Below are 19,782 nucleotides of genomic sequence, written 5' to 3'. Positions count from 1 at the left end.
AAGAGTCTTAGCGCCCCTATCATCTGAACAGTATAAATCTCCTGATTTAACCTTCCTTCTGGAGCATTTTCAAGGTGAATAATATTTTTTTAAAAAATTAAAAAGGCAGGTTATCACAGGAAAAAAAATACTACTCTAAAAAGGCAGGTTATCACAGGAAAAAAAATACTACTCTATCACAGGAAAAAAAATACTAACTTGATGCTAAATAGATACACACAAAAAAGATGCTGAAGACACTTCCTAGGAGAGGCATGAATAAATTGCTCATTTGTATCTTTTTATTTTGAGATTATATATTAAAGTTTATTCTTATTTGCAACCAGTACCAGTATGACAAAATCACCATTTTTTTTTCATTTTCTTTCTTTTTTTGATAGAGACAGACAGAAATATAGAGGTAGGGGGAAGAGAGGAAGAGATACCTTCATCAGTGCCCCACCACTCCTGAAGTTTCCACCTGCAGGTTGGAGCCAGATAACTCACTTGATAAAATGTATCTGGGCCAGGTTCACCTCTGTGCTCCTATGTTATTATTAACAACATACTTTTTCATTTTCAAGAGTGTGCTGGTTTGGATAGGAAATTACAGAAAAACAAGATATGACACATATGAAGTAGGAGCAGTTTCAGACAGCTAGCCTGTGAAACTAGAAAAATAATAACAAAAAAATCACCTGAGGGAGTCAGCGTTAGCACAGTAGGTTAAGCGCAGGTGGTGCAAAGTGCAAGGACCTGCATAAGGATCCCAGTTCAAGCCCCCGGCTCCCCACCTGCAGGGGAGTTGCTTCACAAGCAGTGAAGCAGGTCTACAGGTGTCTCTCTTTCTCTCCTCCTCTCTGTCTTTCCCTCCTCTCTCCATTTCTCTCTGTCCTATTGACAACATCAATAACAACAACAGTAATAAACACAACAATGATAAAACAACAAGGGCAACAAAAGGGAATAAATAAATATTTTTTTTAATTTTTTAAATCACCTGAAAACTCAACAAAATACAACTAGAATTTCTTCAGAAACTCATTAAACCACAGATGAGTACCAATTTGTGTGGCCAGTGGGTGGAAAAGAGGTGAAGAAGAGATCCTCCTAGCGCTTAATTTGGAGTTTAGCAGCCAAGCACACTGCCTGTGAAGAAGACAAAGGAGAGCATTTTGATTCCTCATTGGAGCTCATCTCTCTAAGACCACTGGACAGCAAGCCAATGCTTGCTAGAATCTAGATTTAGCCACTGGACAATAGGTGAAAGAATTCGGTTTCCAACCCAGATTTGTCACAAACCTGTTGTGTGACCAAATCAAAACCTGTCTCAGTCTCTTTGTTCCCTTATCTCATCTCTGTTATCACTATTATCTCTGTTATGTCTACTATCTTTTATCCCTCTTATCTTATTGCTCTAATCTCCATTTTTCTTATCTATGTTAATCACTAGCTAGTGATTAAGTCAAAATTCTAGCTAATCCATACATAGGGATATCTGATTTTTTGACAAGGGGGTCCAAAGTATTAAATGGAGAAAGGAGGGTCTCTTCAATAAATGGTGTTGGGGAATGGTTGAAAGGTGAATAATGAAACTGAACCACTACATTTCACCAGAAACAAAAGTAAACTCCAAGTAGATCAAGGACTTGGATATTAGACAAAAAAAACTATCAAATACTTAGAGAAAAATATTGGTGGAACTTTTTTCCATTTAAATTTCATAGGCAATGACACAAATGACACAAAATCCAATGACATAATCAATGACACAAATCCAATTGCAAGGAAGATAAATACAGAAATTAACTAGTGGGACTACATCAAATTGAAAAGCTTCTGCATAGCAAAAGATACTACCACCCAAACAAAGAGACCCTCACAGAATGGGAGATCTCTACATGCCATACATCAGACAAGAGGCTAATAACAAAAATATAAAAGAGCTCACCAAACTCAGCAACAACAACAACAAATAACCTTATTTTTAAAAAATGGTGAAGGGGAGCTTCAGGAGTGGTGAAGTAGTGCTTCAGGTGTCTGTCTCTCTCCTCTGTCTTCCCCACCTTTCTCCCTATCCTAGTAAATAAAAAGAAAGTTAGAAAAAAAAGAAAGAAAAAAAAAAAGGAAGAGGAAAAATGGCTTCCAGGAACACTGAGTTTATAGTGCAGGCTACAAGCCCCAGTTATAACCCTGGTAACAATAAGAATATTAAAATAAATAAATAAATAAATAAATAGAAGTTGTAGACATTCTTAACCAAGTAACCAGAGTAGTGCATACAATTGTGCTGCAATTACTGTTATCTTCACAGGGGAATATTCAAACTCTCGAGAAGTTTATTAACAGATCACTGTCTACTGCAGTTCACCAATCTCTCAAGAATGACTTTGGACTCACAGATTGCAAATGGAATACTTGTCATAGAAATGTCCTTTTCTCACCAAAAGCTAGTCCATCTCAGATGAGTTTATTCAATCAAACTATGTTAACTTTGGATAAATCTCAAGCCTCTGGCTATCATACACATCAATTTTCCCTGAAAAGTAACCATGCCCTGAGTGTTCACAATGATGGAGTTTTTCTTTAATGTTTTAAAGCCTCATCACTTGAGAGAACACTAACCATAAACTTTCAATACTTTGGATCTGCTGCATAATTTAACCTGTGTGCTCTTGAAAGTGATCATATGAAACTAATATTATCAAAAGCAGCAAACTGTGTCCTATTGCTATATTGCCTCTGGCTACAAAAAAGCCACCACCCCCCAGCCTCCCTCTTTTCCCTAGTACTCCACGGGGTCAGTCCTCCAGTCCAGACTTGCCCATTCATGTCAATTTTTCTTCTTACCCAACAATTCTCAGCAACCAGGGCTTCCCCACCCCCCCCACCCTTACTCCCAACCTTAGTAATTAATTGTACCATTATTGTGAATGAATCATACAAGCAAATCAATGTTTAGCCTAATTAAGAGTGAAGCCAACAAATTATTTAAAGCACCACTCCAGAAGAATTTGCATTCAGCTTGGTACAAGCAGCCAATCAAGCTTTTCAGCTACTGACTGCACTTTTCCAAGATTCATGAATGCTTACCAACTCTACTCTCTCCACCCCAGATCCTGGGCCTGGACCCAGGTTTCCACGCTTAACCCACCCTTCAATGCAATTAGAAACCTTTTGAAAATAACACTGTTTTTTCATTTATTACCATTTAAATTGATAGGCTTGTACTTCAACAATCCCATCTATTCAGGTCATACAAAAACTATAGTTGAACACTGTTGAATATCTACAAGACTATTTGCATTTTTCCTTTCCACTTTCCAAAACAAATGTAAAATCATTAAGAGAGAAAAACAAAAAACACATGCAAGCTCACAGGCAAACTTATACACAGTGAGACTTTCTCTCCATATTTCTCTCTCTCCCTTCTTCTTTTTCTTCTCCTTCTTCTTCTTCTTCGAACAAAATTGTCAATATGAACAAAGTCATCTTTGTACTGAAGCAAAAGCAAATGAGAATCAAGATTCTTTAGCAGTAAAAACATATGCCAGGGTGCCTACTTCTAGATAAGCAGTGACAAGAGACAGAAAAACAAAAATTTTGGGTAAGGAATCTAAAATCATTAATGAAGGTCTTAAAAAGGGTAAAGTTGGGAAAGAAGAAATTCCTACCTAGAGTGAAATTCCACCCTGAATATTTTCTGCTGAAAAAGCAATTCAGCTTTGGCAGCACCAACACACTGGGACCTGTACATCTGGCAACCAGGAACAGAAGCTTGGTGGTACCATGTGTTGACACATGAAGAAATCAGAGCATGGGGCAGCCTTTTAAAATGAGGTAGGAGTACCAGTGGCCAAGGCTGAGGTCAGCCGTGCACATGTATTTTAAAAATCAAAGGTCTTCAATGGTTTCCTCCAGCTCACAGGCAGGTCTATTATTTTTCCTCTTCATCTTTGCCTGCTTCTCTTGTTGCCTTTGTGCATAAGAGTAGGCATAAAAAGCCATGAGTTTGGGGTCGGGTAGTGGCACAGCTGGTTGAGCACACATGTTAAAATGTGCAAGGACCCGGGTTCAAGTGTCTGGTCCTACCTGCAGGAGGAAAGCTTTGCTAGTGTGGAAGCAGTGTTGCAGGTGCCTCTCTATCTCTCTCGCCCTATCTCACTCTTCCCTCTCAATTTCTGGCTGTCTCTAACCAATAAATAAAGATAATACAAATTAAAAGAAAAAAAGTCATGAGTTTTTTTATCTTTTTTTATTTATTATTGTATAGAGACAGAGAGAGATTGAGAGAAGATAGAGAGGGAGAGAGACAGAGAGACACCTGTAGCCCTACTTCACCACTCTTGAAGCTTGCCCCCCTGCAGGTGGGGACCAGAGGTTTGAACCTGGATCCTTGCACACTGTAATGTGCGCACTTAACAAAGTGCACCACCACCCGGCCCCCCCAAAGCCATGAATTTTATATGCTGGGGGAGGATCCACTTCAACTGTTCCCTCATGGTCACTTCCCTTAGTCCAGCTACCCTTATCAGATCTCACTCAGGGATCTTCTGGTGATGTACTCAGGAGAGCGCACACATTATTACGTACAACGAGCAAGGTTCAAGCCCCCAGTGCAGCAGTAATGCAGGTGTCTCTCCTCAGCTTTTATGAAAGGAAAGAGAAAAAGAAAAGAAAAATGGCCACCATGAGTGCTAAAGTCATCATGCAATAACCAAATCCCAGTGATAACCCCGGTGACAAAAATAAATAAACAAACAAATAAATTCCACTCAGATTGTAGTCTTTCTAACAGAACAGAGAAGCAATGTCTGTTCCCTTTTCATGCTACCTACCACCTATTTAAAACAAAGGCTTATTTTATTTCTCACACATGAGAGACAGTTTCACATGAGACAGACAAACCACAGCACTTACTCGGCTACTTGTGACACAAAGGGTCAAATAGGAAACCCTGAACATGCAAGTCTAATGTCCTACAAGTTGAGCTATTTCCCCAGCCACACACTGTTTTTTTTTTTTGATCTGTTGAAAACTCATGTGTTCTTCCTATTCCTGCCACCTAGTTCTTTGATTGTTTTTTTCCCCAAGTCCTGAACTTGAATATCTCTTTTCAAAATTACTCAAAGCACTTTACATTCTTCCTCAATTTCTGTTTCAGCCATACCTAACACATTGATGTAGTAACTCACTATAGATGTGGAATTTTTCTGGGAAAGCTCTATATTGGGACAAATAACCCCTTTCTTTTGGTTAAAATGGCAAAACATCAGTTTCTCTATATCCTTCCTTAAATGATATGCATTCTTTAGAATTTTCTTCTAGTTCACAGAGGGATTTTTATTAGTAAGTCAAGCGCTCAATTTCCTCACTGATAAACACAATACTTATCTCTAAATTATGTAAATAAGTCTGTAAACATCTAGATACATAAATGCAGTGTGTGCATATGCATGGGTATGTACACTATTTAAATAATTCTAAACGTAAGACGGGGCTGAACACATCACAGAAGAATAAATGCTTATTATAGATCTCATTATGTGGTTTTCTTCATAATGATCATGAGCAACTAGGAAAGTGATTATTTCAACATCCAAGTTTCAGAAACTCAGATGAGGGAAAATTTTCTTTATACCCTGGAAGAAAACTGCCTGGGAAGCAAGGCATTGAGAGGATAGAGTTGAAAGCATGCTCTTTGCTGCCACCCACTGGTTCCTTTCAGAATCTTCATTATGAACACCAGCCATGATGCACTCACTTGCTTTGCTTTACCACCATTTAATTCCTAAGCGTTTACAACTGTGCTTTCCTTGGGGCCACCAGGATATTGGAAAAGACCAGGCAAACCTTTCCTAGATTTGGGACCTTATAGAATGGATGCTACAAAAAAAATCCCTTGGCTAAAAATTCATCAGAAACAAAAACCTTAAGACCCCTTCCTAATCCTGGGGAACTCATTTAGCTTCTAGAGATCAGCCTGACCTTTAAAGATTATCGCTCTTAATTCCTGCAAAATAAAGAGCTTTTAATCTGATTGGCTGTGTGGCATCCCAGAATATGGTTTAGATGGCAGAAAGTGGAATTTGTATGCCTAAGGCCATAAGTTCAATTCCTGGCACTGGATATGCTAGAGTGGTGTTCTGTCCTCTCCCCCCCTTGTGAAATAAATAAAATAATAATAATAATAATAATAATAATAACAAATAGGTTGGCTTTGATAGCTAGCTGAACACAGGAAATTCAAACAATAACATAAAATGCAGCTGGATCATATTTAATCAAGTAACCTTTATGGCAGGAAATGACTTCACATTTTTTTCATATGAATGTCTTATTTTCTTGAAGCTTCAGTCCCATATGTAAACAGTGCAGCACCTTGACAAACTGTGATTACTGTAGTACACTAATTTTAACTTAGTTGATCCCCCCCCATCTGAGTAACTTCCCTTTGCTCTTGCAAGATAAGTTAAATGCTTCACTGAATGAAAAGAAAAAAAAAATACAATTGCTATTTTAGGAATAACTCCAAACCAAAAGGCTGTAGCAGGGGTACACCATGTTCTGAGAAGGCAGCATCTTTCATTTCAGAATGTTGCTTCCTTGGATTGAAACATGCATTAATAAAGGTCCAGTGGTAGCACACCAGGTTAAGCACACATAGTATGAAGCAAAAGGACCCACCCAAGGATCCCAGCTCAAGCCCCTAGTTTCCCACCTTGTGAGGGAAATCATACCTCACAAGCGGTGAAGCAGGTCTGCAGGTGTCTATCTTTCTCTCCCCCTCTTTGTCTTCCCCTCCTCTCTGTCCTATCCAATAACAACAACAACAAAACAGAAACAAAAAATGGCCACCAGGAGCAGCTGATTTGTAGTGCTGGCACTGAGCCCCAGAGATTACCATGGAGGCAAAAACCACAAAAGGCATTAATATGATTTCAGTGGTCAGAGGGTAAATCCCAGATAATTCAAAGTAAATAGAAGTTGAAACAAAAGAGAATTCATTTGTTCTACATACTAAACCAGAGAAATTCTGGAAGTCATTGTTGGGATGGGCAGGTATCAAAGAGAAGTAGGAAGTTAAAACCTGGAGAAGAGAGATGTCTTTATTTTTTTTTTTTTAAGAAAGGATTAATTAACAAAACCATAGGGTAGGAGGGGTACAACTCCACACAATTCCCACCACCCAATCTCCATATCCCATCCCCTCCCCTGATAGCTTTCCCATTCTCTATCCCTCTGGGAGCATGCACCCAGGGTCATTGAGGGTTGCAGAAGGTAGAAGGTCTGGCTTCTGTAATTGCTTCCCCGCTGAACATGGGCGTTGACTGGTCGGTCCATAAAGAGAGATGTCTTGAGATAGCCCACTCAAGAGAGCTTACATCTTACTGAGTGTGGTTCTAGGTTCACACCCCGACACTACTCGGGAGATCAGAAATAACACTGGGAAGCTCCACTGGACGATGAAACTGTTAGTGTCCTCTCTCTCTCTCTCTCTCTCTCTCTCTCTCTCTCCTCTCTCTCTCCTCTCTCTGTCTCTGTGTGTGTGTGTGTGTGTGTGTGTGTGTGTGTGTGTGTGTGTGTGTGTGTGTGTGTATAAAAAAAGAAGAGGAAAAGAAGAAGGAGGAGGCTGCAGAAGAGGAGAGGGGGAAGAGAGAAGAGGAGGAACAACAAGGAAGCAGGGAGGAGAAGGAGTTGGGCTCACCAGCATGGTACATATATCAATCAGCCTTTTAATGAATTCACCAGCACTGAATTTTAAAAAATTAAAATAATCCTTGGGGAATGGTCAGGTCTGCTTTAGGAGTTCTCAATCCCAAAGAAAAACACATATCAAACCACAAAGCTCAACTTACAAGATCCTGGAAGTCGTTTTACTGTCTCACCCAAATCTTAGTCTAAGCAGACCAGCTTATGCTAGTGTGGTTCCATTTCCCATTCTGTAGCACTAGGAAGAACCACCTAATGTAGTTTCTGCTTCAATCCCTCACTTACTACAAACCCAAATCCTGCTTCTGCTCCTGACAGGAGAGTGAAAACTCAAGTCCCTAAGTCACCTCCTCTGAGGTCCATTCATGAGCTTCTTTACGTGTGGCCTCTGAGTACCTTTGGGCAAACTAGGGTTTTAATTCACAAGAGTTTGGCAAGCTGTGTTCTATTTCCCAACATCTCTTATTTCCTTATTTAGTTAGTTACTTATTTATTATTGGATAGAGACAGAAATTGAGAAGGCAGGAGGTGATAGGGAGAGGAACAGAAACACCTGCAGCCCTGCTTCACCACTTGTAAAGCTTTCCCCCTGCAGGTGGGGACCAGGGGCTTGAACCTGGGTCCTTGTACACTTTAATGTGAGCACCTAACCAGGTGCACTACTGCCTGGTCCCCTATATTTACCATCTCTTCGAATTTTGTAGTAGGAGATTCTTCCATTTAGCTAGTCTGCCACCTTGTGGAAGGAAAGTAGCACATAAAATGGAGCTCCATGCTAAGCTTGGCCCAGAATCAGACAGAACTTTATCTCTGCAACAGAACTTCCTTCTATAATGTCAAATATGTACAGAAAATAAATCACCATGCCTGAGACTTTGAGGTCCCAGGTTCAATCCCCAACACCACTATAAGCCAGAGCTGAGTACTGCTCTGATTTCCTTATCTATCTATATCTATCTATCCATCCATCCATCTAATCTATCTATCCATGTATCTTCTCTTTGTTTCTCATTAAAAACAATTTTTTAAAAATTTTAATAATTCAAATATTCTATTACTATTTAAAGTATAAAATGAATGCTACTGTATTTTTGTGCAAGTTACAAAATCTGTCTAGTCCTTAGTTTCCTAATCTGCAAAGCACAGATAATAAATACACTTATTTCAGACTCACTGTAGAGTTTAATTAGGATAGCTCAAATCTGGAACTGAGTGTGAACAGCCACTAAGACTAGTTTTATTCTTAGCTGTTGGGGGCTTTACAGTGTGCTAGAGATGATCTGTTATTGCATTTAATTTATTGCTTTGAAATCTGTTTCTTTCCTCAGGATAACCACTTCTACTTAGAACAGATTTCATTGGCTCCACATTAAAAAAACAGAACTAGATGAAAAGCCAACTTCTAAACATAGGATATATTTTTGAATACTATCTAATGAATCATCTCCAGTAAGTTTCAAAAACGTCACTTTTAGGGAAGTCCTGTGACCCCAGTACTGAGTATACTATTCCTACCAGAGTGATCTTTGACTGGGTTATGTGAGTTCAAGATTTCATGTGCATGTCTGAACCTTTCTTTTTTTTTCTTCCTCCAGGGTTATTGCTGGGTTCGGTGCCTGCACCATGAATCCACTGCTCCTGGAGGCCATTTTTTTCCTCCTTTTGTTGCCCTTGTTGTTGTAGCCTCGTTGTGGTTATTAGTATTACCATTGTTGATGTTGTTTGTTGTTGGATAGGACAGAGAGAAATGGAGAGAGGAGGGGAAGACAGAGAGGGGAGAGAAAGATAGACACCTGCAGACCTGCTTCACAGCCTGTGAAGCGACTCCCCTGCAGGTGGGGAACTGGGGGCTCGAACCGGGATCCTTACGCTGGTCCTTGCGCTTTGTGCCATATGCGCTTAACCCACTGCGCCACCGCTGACCCCCCCTCCATGTCTGAATCTTGTGCTGATGGACTGAAACGGTGAAGTCACCATTGAAAGTCTGCATTCTAGTTGTTAGCACATCTTCGTACTACAGAGATTTGATTGGTGACGTGAAAACTATTGATCACAATCCTGGATTTTAAAATAGGGTAGCATGCCTTTAAAATGACCCATTTGTAATGAAAACCTCTCTGATGGGATTGTCAAGGCAGTTAAAGAAAAAATAAAATATTATCAACATCAAATACTTTCATTTAGCCAGGCAAGGCAGAGCGTTGGAACTGCAGGGCCTGAAGACCTTTGTCTCAGCCCAACTCTACACATTATAAGAAAAAGAAAAAAAAAAAGATAGTTGGCTCAGTCAGGTACTACTTAGACCATGTTGGCGCATTTCTCTGACATTTTTGCTTATTTTCATTAAATCATCTTTTACAAATTATTTGTAAATAAATTATTATGTTCCAGGAACTATGGTTTATAATTAGAATTTAGAGGGATGGGAAAACTTTGTTTCATGTAAGAAAATCACAGTTTGGCAGGAAGTCTAATGCAAACAAGTAATTTCTGTGAAATTCACTCTAGTACAGTTCTGGAAGCTCTGTGTGCCTTTGTCTGTATATTCCAGTGTCTTCTTACTCCTTTTTGGAATTTTCAATTGTGTTAGTTGTTTGTATTCTTTTTAACAATTACCTTCCTATGAATTTTTTATCTCAGTTTGGTGTCTGTAATCGATTGCTACATTATATTAGTATTTTAAGTATTTCTTCTGATGGCCTATTTGAAATTGATTGATTCTCCTGGTAGTCTTCTGAGTTATCTTAAGATTTAACATATTTCTTCTCATTTTGATTTAAAGCTGATGTAAATTCATTATTCCCTGTAGTATTACAACTGAAGACCTTGTTATTTTATTTTAAGAAGCATTCTGCCCAGGCATATCAATTAAATATAAATATAAATTATAAGTATAAATATAAATTATAATATACATTAAATTTTATAATTAAAAAATAAAAGAAAATAAACAATTCAATGAGATTCTCTGAGTCTCATAGAATCACTGTAATAAAGTCATTATCTGCCCTCCTGCCAAGCTAGCGTGGGGGTGCCTTTTCCTGGTCTCGTACTCTCTGGGTTGGAGAGAACTCAACCAGAGCCAGCCTGGGCTGCTACTCACTCAGCGATGCGAGGGAGGTGACTCAGGAACCAAACACATGGTGCGAGGCAATGCGGTGCAATCTCTTTATTGATCAGAGAGCCAAGGCTATTAAAAGGTAGACCAAGAAGTGGCAAGTCAGAAACGGAAATGGCTAGGAAAGGGGCGAAGAACGGCAAAAGGGGCTGGGAAGGTAGAAACTTCCTTAGCAACTGTTGCGAGGGTTTTAACTGGTGGGATTCATAAATTCCTGGAGGTAGGGAGGGTCTTGAGAGTAGAAAGAAGATAGATCAAAGGAATGGAATGGGTGGGAATCTTTCAGGCAAAACAATGATTATGTAAATAGGCCATAGTACCAGGAATGCAGGGTGCTTTGTGAGCTCTGTCAAGCTCAACCACATCCACACAATTTCCCGACATCCTCCAACTAACTACAGAAAAGTCCTAAAGAAAGGGGAACACAAACACGTATGTTCATAGCAGCACAATTCATAACAGCTAAAACTGGAAGCAATCCAGGTGCCCAACAACAATGAATGGCTGAGAAAGCTGCGGTATATATACAATGGAATACTATGCAGCTATGAAGAACAATGAACCCACCTTCTCTGACCCATCTTGGATGAAGCTAGAAGGAATTATGTTAAGTAAGCTAAGTCAGAGAGACAAAGACAAGTATGGGATGATCCCACTCATAAACAGAAGTTGAGAAAGAAGAATAGAAAGAGAAATTCAAAGCAGGAGTTGGCTGAGTTTGGAGAAGGGCACCAAAGTAAAAATCTCTGGGTTGAAGGTGAGGGTGGATATTTGGCTTCACTGGGGTAGGGGGGAGGATGGGATGGGACACAGTCTTTTGGTGGTGGGAATGGTGTTTATGTATACTCCTATTAACTTGTAGTCATATAAATCACTATTTAATTAATATGAGAGGGGGAAAATTGATTGAATGTCTCAAACTTTTTAATACACAGACTATAGTCTTTGAAATGTTGACTCTCTTAAAAGCTTAGACCAGGGAGAACAGAAGCAACCAGTGGCATTACTCTATAAGACACAGCTATATACAAATAATATCAAAGGACATAAATTATGGAATGTTGTACATGATACAGAAAATCCTAACAATGGGATTTTTCAAAATTAACTCAACTACCAAATAATATGATTACAGCAATAACTATCTAATGCCTTCTTAAACCCTAAGACAGTAGGAACCTCCCGCTTCCTCTATAGAGCCTATATTTCCCCCAGTTCTGGAACTTCTAGGGTGGGGTACACTTTTCTGTATGTTTCTCTCAATTCATACCAAATGATACTGCATCTGCAGATCCCAACCTAATCAACACAAGGAGTACCACCTCAGTATGCTTCACTTCAGACTGTGTCCAGAGATGTCAGGCATGGAATGCCAACCCCTCAGCCTCATTACTCAGGTGGGACCTTTCCTTTCATAGGATTCTCTAATTCTATTTCAGGTGGTTCACTTGCTAACAAAGTCCCAAAACCTAGAGATAGACCAGGTCCCATGAGATAGGACATATGTTTACATGTATCTATAAATTAGGGCAAAATATATATATCTGAAAGCAAAAGTGCACAACAGTCTGCTGTGATTCAGTATATGCAGCAAGCACGTAGAAAGACCGAAAAAGACACCATAAAGTTCCTAATGAAACAGTGTCTACTTAGAATTAAATACCTGCCTCAACTACTTCCTATCACTCTTCCCTCAGTCACTCCAAAGCTAACCTTATCAAAGTAAGGACAGCAAAAGCTGAATAAGGGGAAGAGACTGGCATACTTTAACAAAGACTCTTTAGTCACTATCAAGCCACCTCATCAGCTGGGGCCCTAGTTAGGGAGTCCTGAGATTCCAAAACAGACATGATGGGCCTAGACCTCAAATAAATCCCTCTCTCCATTGTTACTGGTCATCTCTATTGGGAACAACACAATAGACCCTTTGTGAACCCCCATAGGACCTTGCCCTCAAAGTGGATCAACAATGGTAGAGAATGTTCCATCCTCTGAAGGGAAGCTGGACAACATACTCTATATTTCACCTGAGGAAGATAGGTCCTGAAATTAGAGCAGCTTGGAATGTTCCTACTCATGACCACAGAATGTAAACTCAGATCTACAAGGATGCAGAGGTCACATAGGCTCCTAAGCTGAGTATGGGCTCCCAGATCACATCAAATCAATGGGATTTATAGTCAACAATATTTATACATCTTTCCCATATTTAGGAGCTACTCTCTTCCCTGATCCAGCTTTCTGGTCCTTATTCCAGCTATGACATCATCTCCCCAGACAATAACTTGGATCCACCTGCATATCAGATATCAGGCTCATTAAAAAAAAAATAATAAACTAGCATAGTCATGGGTCCTTTGGAATATAACTAAAATATGCCTACTAACTATTTACAAAACAGAGATTCCCCCAACTTTCCATCTGAACTATTTCAGCCTTTAGGTTCATGATTAGTCAACAACTTGTTTGGCTTTATATGTTAACTCTTTTTTCAGCCACCAGGTTCCAGATGCTACCATTATGCCAACCAGACTTCGCTGGGCAGACAACCCCACCATGTGTCCTGGAGTCCCCACTTCCCCAGGGCCCCACCCCAATAGGGAAAGAGAGAGACAGGCTGGGAGTATGGCTCGACCTGCCAACACCCATGTTCAGCAAGGAAGCAATTACAGAAGCCAGACCTTCCACCTTCTGCACCCCATAATGACCCTGGGTCTATACTCCCAGAGGGTTAAAGAATAGGAAAGCTATCAGGGAAGGGGATGGGATACGGAGTTCTGGTAGTGGGAATTGTGTGGAGTTGTACCCTTCTTATACTATGGTTTTTGTCAGTGTTTCCTTTTTATAAATAAAAATTTTTTAAAAAGAAAGAAAAAGGAACACAGTTTATATATTGTAAAAACCATTACAAGTTTCTTGGGGAGGGGAGTTGTCTCTAAAGGTCTTAAGGAAAACACATAGATCTTCTACATGTAGGGAGGATAATTGTGAAGGATGTTTAGGCTACTAGGAACTGAAAAGTAAAATCTCCTTGGGTTTTTCCAAATTTCCAATGTAACACTCACCACAGTAGAAAGGGGAAAGGCAACCTACCCCATGTTCCCATCCATTAGAAGAATTGTGTTGTATATGTGAGAGAATATAAAGAGAAAGAGAATTGTACTGAAGAACATTGTCATCCACGACCCATGGTCTTCTCGAAACATTTTTAACCGGAGCAACTGACCTGCAATAGAAACAATATCATAAATCAATGCACAGTGCTACTCAGAATTCACATAATTGATGTTTTATTTTATGACTCTCTGTTATCTCATTATATTCTAAAGTAATGGCCATAGGACCACTTCATGAGTGAAACCACTGTCCTTTTTGTTCATTTGTAAATAAATGATGAAGAATGAAATCCAAGACAACTTCTATATTATCCTACAGCAAATAATACTAACATGAGAATCTAGATACAGAGATTATTATATAAGGATGAAAACCAGAGAAGTACAAATATTTTCTTTGATTTTAATATTTTTATTTATTTTTTTAGTGGTTAGAGACAGAAATTGAGAGGAAAGGGGAAGAGGAGGGGAAAAGACAGAGAAACACCTGCAGCCCTGCTTGATGAGTCCCCAGATGAGGACCAGGGGCTTGAACCTGGGTCCTTGTACACTGTAATGTGTGCCCTTAAACAGGTGTGCCACCACCTGGCCCCTAACTACTTGTCATTTTCTACTCACCAAACATAGTTTTGGTTCATTAACATTGAAACTACTTAAGGCAAATGTAAAAAAAGTCATATAAACCTTAAATATAATTCTATATATTTTTACAAACCCACCCACAATATTGGACAAATGATAAAACTAAAATCTAACTTTTAATGAAATCCAACTGAGAGCTGGGAAATAAAGTAGTTGCAGGAAAGAGTTTCTTTTGTATGCAAGGTGTGTGTGTGTGTGTGTGTGTGTGTGTGTGTGTGTGTGTGTGTGTTGTGTTGTGTTGTGTTATTGATAGGAAAGAGAAAGAAATTGAGAGGGGAAGAGGAGAGAGAAATGGAGAGAGAAATAGAGACACCTGTAGTCCTGTTCCAGCCCTCATGATGTGTCTCCCCCTGCGGGCCGGGAGCAGGAACTTGAACCTGGGTCCTCACACATAGTAATGCGTGCACTCAACTGAGTGTGCCACTATCCAGCCCACAAAAGACTTTCATGCATGAGGTTCTGAGGTCCCAGATTAAATCCCTAGTACCATGTTAAACCAGAGTTGAATAGAGTTCTGGTAAAAATGAATGAATGAATGAATGAATGAATGAATGAATGAATGAATGAATGAATGAAATCCAATTGATCCCAGTTAACACTTGCCCATGTACACCACTATCCCAGCTAAAACACATCTCATGCAATCCCTGCTATTTTGGTAACCATTCCTTTACTTTCTTTTTCCAGAGAACTGCTAAACCCTGGTTTATGGTGGTGCTGGGAATTGAACTTTGGACTTTGGAGCCTCAGGCACAAGAGTCTGTTTGCATAGCCATTATGCTATCTAGCACTGCCCATTTTCATGACTATTTCTGTATCACAAGACCCAACCTCCTTACAACAGTTAAGCAGACTAGGAGTGAGAACTGAGAAGAGAGCTAAAACCCATAGATTGTTTGAATAGCAGCCAGTGCCTGGTTTGGCTGTGAAAACATATGCTAGGTCAAATGGACTCTTACGTTTGAGAATCTGAACTGTAAAACACAAGAGTTGCTTAGGTAGTTGGTACACAGAGTTGATTAGCAACTGTTAGGTAGTTGGTACATTAAATTCATATTCAAAGTGAAATTACAAGAGAGTGAAAATCTAACAAGGGGGGCCTGTTGTGGCTCACTCAGTAGAGTACACAAATTACCATGCACAAGGACCAGAGTTCAAGCCCCTGGTTCCCACCGGCAGGGGGAAGCTTCATGAATTTGCACACAAACGAAGTCACCAAACTGTCATTCCTGATTCACTGCATCAAACTCCCTTTAATTGAGATAAATTAAGTGGATCTCTTCTTGCCTAACCGATCAATATGACAATAAACATGATTTTATTATTTTTTTCTCATTTAATAGAAATGTTATTTGTGATTTAATAATGGTTTGTAATATTATAAGATGATGTTCTTCACCCCCCCCAAAGATAACTAGCACTTTTCCCACAAACTTTTAGAGACAGTTTGGTTACTTCTTTTCTGTACAATTCCATGTGTTTCAATTCTCTATATTCTACATATGAATGAACCTCCTTACATATGTCACTAAGCATAGTCACCTCCAGTTCCATCCATTTCAATTGCTGGGCCAGGTGGTAGAATTTGATACAGCTCCCAACAAAATATAAATTCATACCTAGCAGTCCATTTACAAAGGATAATGTTCAAACGCAAATATTTCAGGGAATGAAAGCACATTACAATGAACATTAAAATGAAAATTACTAATGTCAGAATGAGATGGAAATAAGAGAGAAATGCTTTGATTTGTGACCAAGAAAAGAAATTGGTAAGAGAAAACAAAAATAACATGAGAATAAGAAAAAAAAAAAAAAGAGCATTGGATACCCTGGTTTCTCTTAAGCATTGTCCATTATACCTAGCTACATTCCTGAGATGGAAAATAAAATGCATCTAAGTAATAATAAAGGAAACAGTGATCATATAAGAACTATGATTCATAGAGGACAGGCCTAAGATTTTTACCATAGAATCTCTCACTTGGTAGACTTTTCCCATGAGTTGTGGATATATTACATAGAAGTGTATGTTTCTTTGTCTTTTTTTTTTTTCTGAGCCTGACATCTGATATGCAGGTGGATTCAAATTTTTGTCTGGGGTGATGATGTCATGGCTGGAAAAAGGACCAGACAGCTGGATCATGGAAGAAATATCTCCTATGCAGACTAAACGCTGGGGGCCAAGCAGTGATGCACCTGGTTAACCACATACACTACAGTGCTCCAGAACCTGGGTTGAAGCTCCCAGTCCCCACCTGCAGGGGGAAACTTCATGAGTGGTGAAGCAGGTGCCTCCCTGGCTCTCTCCCTCTCTATCTTCCTTAACCCTCTCAGTTTCTGTCTCTATCCAATAAGATTAAAAAAAAAAAAAAAAAAGAAAAGATTCGACTTCCGGAGGCGGAGCTACGAGCAGCAGATCGGTTTCTCTCCTCTCCTCTCCTCTCCCGGATCAACTAGGAATACTAAAGGAGACCACCCGGACCGAAACAAGACAGGACTAGAATGACCACAGAAACCCAGTAAATCACCCGTGAGTACAAACACGTGTGGCTGGTGACAGAGAGGAGAGAGGGGCCTAAGGAGAGATTAAGTGACTGCTAACAGTTCGACAGTTTGTCAGTGGAGACACCACCTCCAGTCTGCTCCACCAACAAGGGGACAGCTGAAGGGAGGAAAGGACTCCCCAGAGACTCACCAAGTGCAACTCTTGAGTCTCCATTGCTACTACCCTCAGAATCTGGAGCAGCAACAGGGAGGGACACCAGGGTACAGAGATCTAACTGGGAAAATCAGAAGACCTATACCTCGATGGCATAGCTGAGGGGCTGTGAAAGTCTCTTTGCATAACCACTGGATTATCTCTGCCACACCCTGCTTTATCTCTTGGTCAGGAGTCAGTGATTAAGCTAAGAAGCCTATTGATAGTTTAAAAGCCCTCAGGCTCCCATAGCCTACAGGGGAAAAAAAAAAGGCTTTTACACCACTGAACTCCAACTCAGGGATTGAAAAAACTGTTAACTTATATAAAATGGTTAAAACAACAAGAAAAAATATTGGAGACTCGAACCAGGACAAGAGTCCAGCTAAAAGTCCTCCAGAGGGTGAAGCACAAAACAACGAGTTCAACATCCAAACATTAGCTAAGGAAATAATAACAGGAGTGAGTAAAGAATTTGAAAAAATTGTAATCAGAAATGCAGGAACAACAAATGAGAATATGGAAGAAAATTCTAATTATCTCATGGTTATTAGAGAGCTGAAAGCTGAAATCGCTGAGCTAAGACGGCAAGTAGCTGAACAAGCTAAAACAGTATCAGTGCAGGGCAACAAAATAGATGAACTCCAGAAAGCAGTAGAGGGCAGAGAGAATAGAATCAATGAGGCTGAAGACAGAATTAGCAAGATTGAGGATGAATTAGAGACAACTAAAAAAGAAGTAAGAGATCTCAAAAAGAGATTAAGAGATGCTGAAAACAACAACAGAGTCCTATGGGATGACTTCAAAAGAAACAATATACGCATTATTGGCTTACCAGAGGAAGAAAGAGAAGGGGGGGAAGAAAGCATTCTCCAGGCCATAATAGCTGAAAATTTCTCTAGTCTAGACAACACCAAAGACATAAAGATTCAAGAAGCCCAGAGGGTCCCAAACAGAATTAACCCAGACCTAAAGACACCAAGACATGTCATACTTAGATTGGAAAGGAATAAGGATAAAGAAAGGATCCTCAAGGCTGCAAGAGAAAAACAAAGAGTCACCTACAAAGGAAAACCCATAAGATTAGCAGCAGACTTCTCCATACAAACACTACAGGACAGAAGAGAATGGCAAGATATCTATCGCTCAATGAGAAAGGCTTTCAGCCAAGAATACTATATCCTGCTAGATTGTCATTCAGACTAGATGGAAGCATCAAAACCTTCTCAGACAAGCAACAGTTGAAGGAAGCAACCATCACCAAGCCTGCCCTGAAAGAAGTTCTGAAAGGTCTCCTATGAACAAACAGACCACCACAAATAGGACATATATCAAAACACTCTAAAACTCTACAAGAATGGCGTTAAAATATCTTCAATCTTTGATATCAATAAATGTCAATGGCCTGAATTCACCTATTAAAAGACACAGAGTAGGAAGATGGATCAGAAAACACAACCCAACAATATGTTGTCTACAGGAAACTCACCTAACGCAACAAGACAAACACAGACTTAAAGTGAAAGGATGGAAAACTATCATTCAAGCCAATGGCCCACAAAAAAGGGCAGGAACAGCTATTCTCATATCTGACATGATAGACTTTAAAATACATAAGATTAAAAAAGATAGGAATGGACACTACTTAATGCTCAGAGGATCAGTCAATCAAGAGGACTTAACAATTATTAATATCTATGCACCCAATGAGAAGCCATCTAAATACATCAAACTTCTACTGAAAGAGCTACAGCAATATATTAACAGTAACACAATCATAGTAGGGGACTTAAACACCCCACTCTCTCAACTTGACAGATCATCCAGGCAGAAAATCAGTAAAGACATAAGGGAGCTAAATGGAGAGATAGATAAACTAGAACTATTGGACATTTTCAAATTCATTCATCCCAAGAAACTGGAATACACATTTTACTCAAATCCACATGGATCATTCTCAAGGATAGACCATATGTTAGGCCACAAAGACAGCATCAGCCTATTCAAGAGCATTGAAATCATCCCAAGCATCTTCGCAGACCACAGTGGAATTAAACTAACACTTAACAATCAACAAAAGATTAGTAACAGTCCCAAAATGTGGAAGCTCAGCAGTACACTTCTTAATAACTTCTGGGTCAAAGAGGAAATCAAGGAAGAAATCAAAATGTTTCGAGAGTTCAATGAAAATGAAGACACAAGCTATCAAAATATTTGGGACACAGCTAAAGCAGTCCTAAGAGGGAAGTTCATAGCTATACAAGCACACATTAGGAAACAAGAAAAGGCACAAATAAACAGCCTGATTGCACATCTTAAAGACCTAGAAGAAGAACAACAAAGGAATCCTAAAGCAACCAGAAGGACAGAAATTACTAAAGTTAGGGCAGAAATAAATAACATTGAGAATAGGAAAACCATACAAAAGATCAATGAAAGTAAATGTTGGTTCTTCGAAAGAGTAAACAAAATCGACAAACCTTTAGCCAGACTCACAAAACAAAAAAGGGAGA

The 19,782-nt window shown here is 39.4% G+C and overlaps 1 protein-coding gene across 4 annotated transcripts in view; it reads right to left on the bottom strand.

Annotated features, from left to right (window-relative positions):
- Nucleotides 1-19,782, bottom strand: part of TMEM117 (transmembrane protein 117) — a 581,240-nt gene that overhangs the window by 438,844 nt on the left and 122,614 nt on the right. For all 4 annotated transcript variants that reach the window (XM_060191440.1, XM_060191438.1, XM_060191439.1 and 1 more), the window contains exon 3: nucleotides 13,904-14,036. In XM_060191440.1, the coding sequence (XP_060047423.1) occupies nucleotides 13,904-14,036 (133 nt within the window). The remainder of the gene's footprint in view (nucleotides 1-13,903; nucleotides 14,037-19,782) is intronic.

Source organism: Erinaceus europaeus, chromosome 5 (genome assembly GCF_950295315.1).
Source record: "Erinaceus europaeus chromosome 5, mEriEur2.1, whole genome shotgun sequence".
Lineage (NCBI taxonomy): Eukaryota > Metazoa > Chordata > Mammalia > Eulipotyphla > Erinaceidae > Erinaceus > Erinaceus europaeus.
Note: the sequence above shows the minus strand (reverse complement) of the source record. Positions and strands in the feature narration are given on the sequence as shown.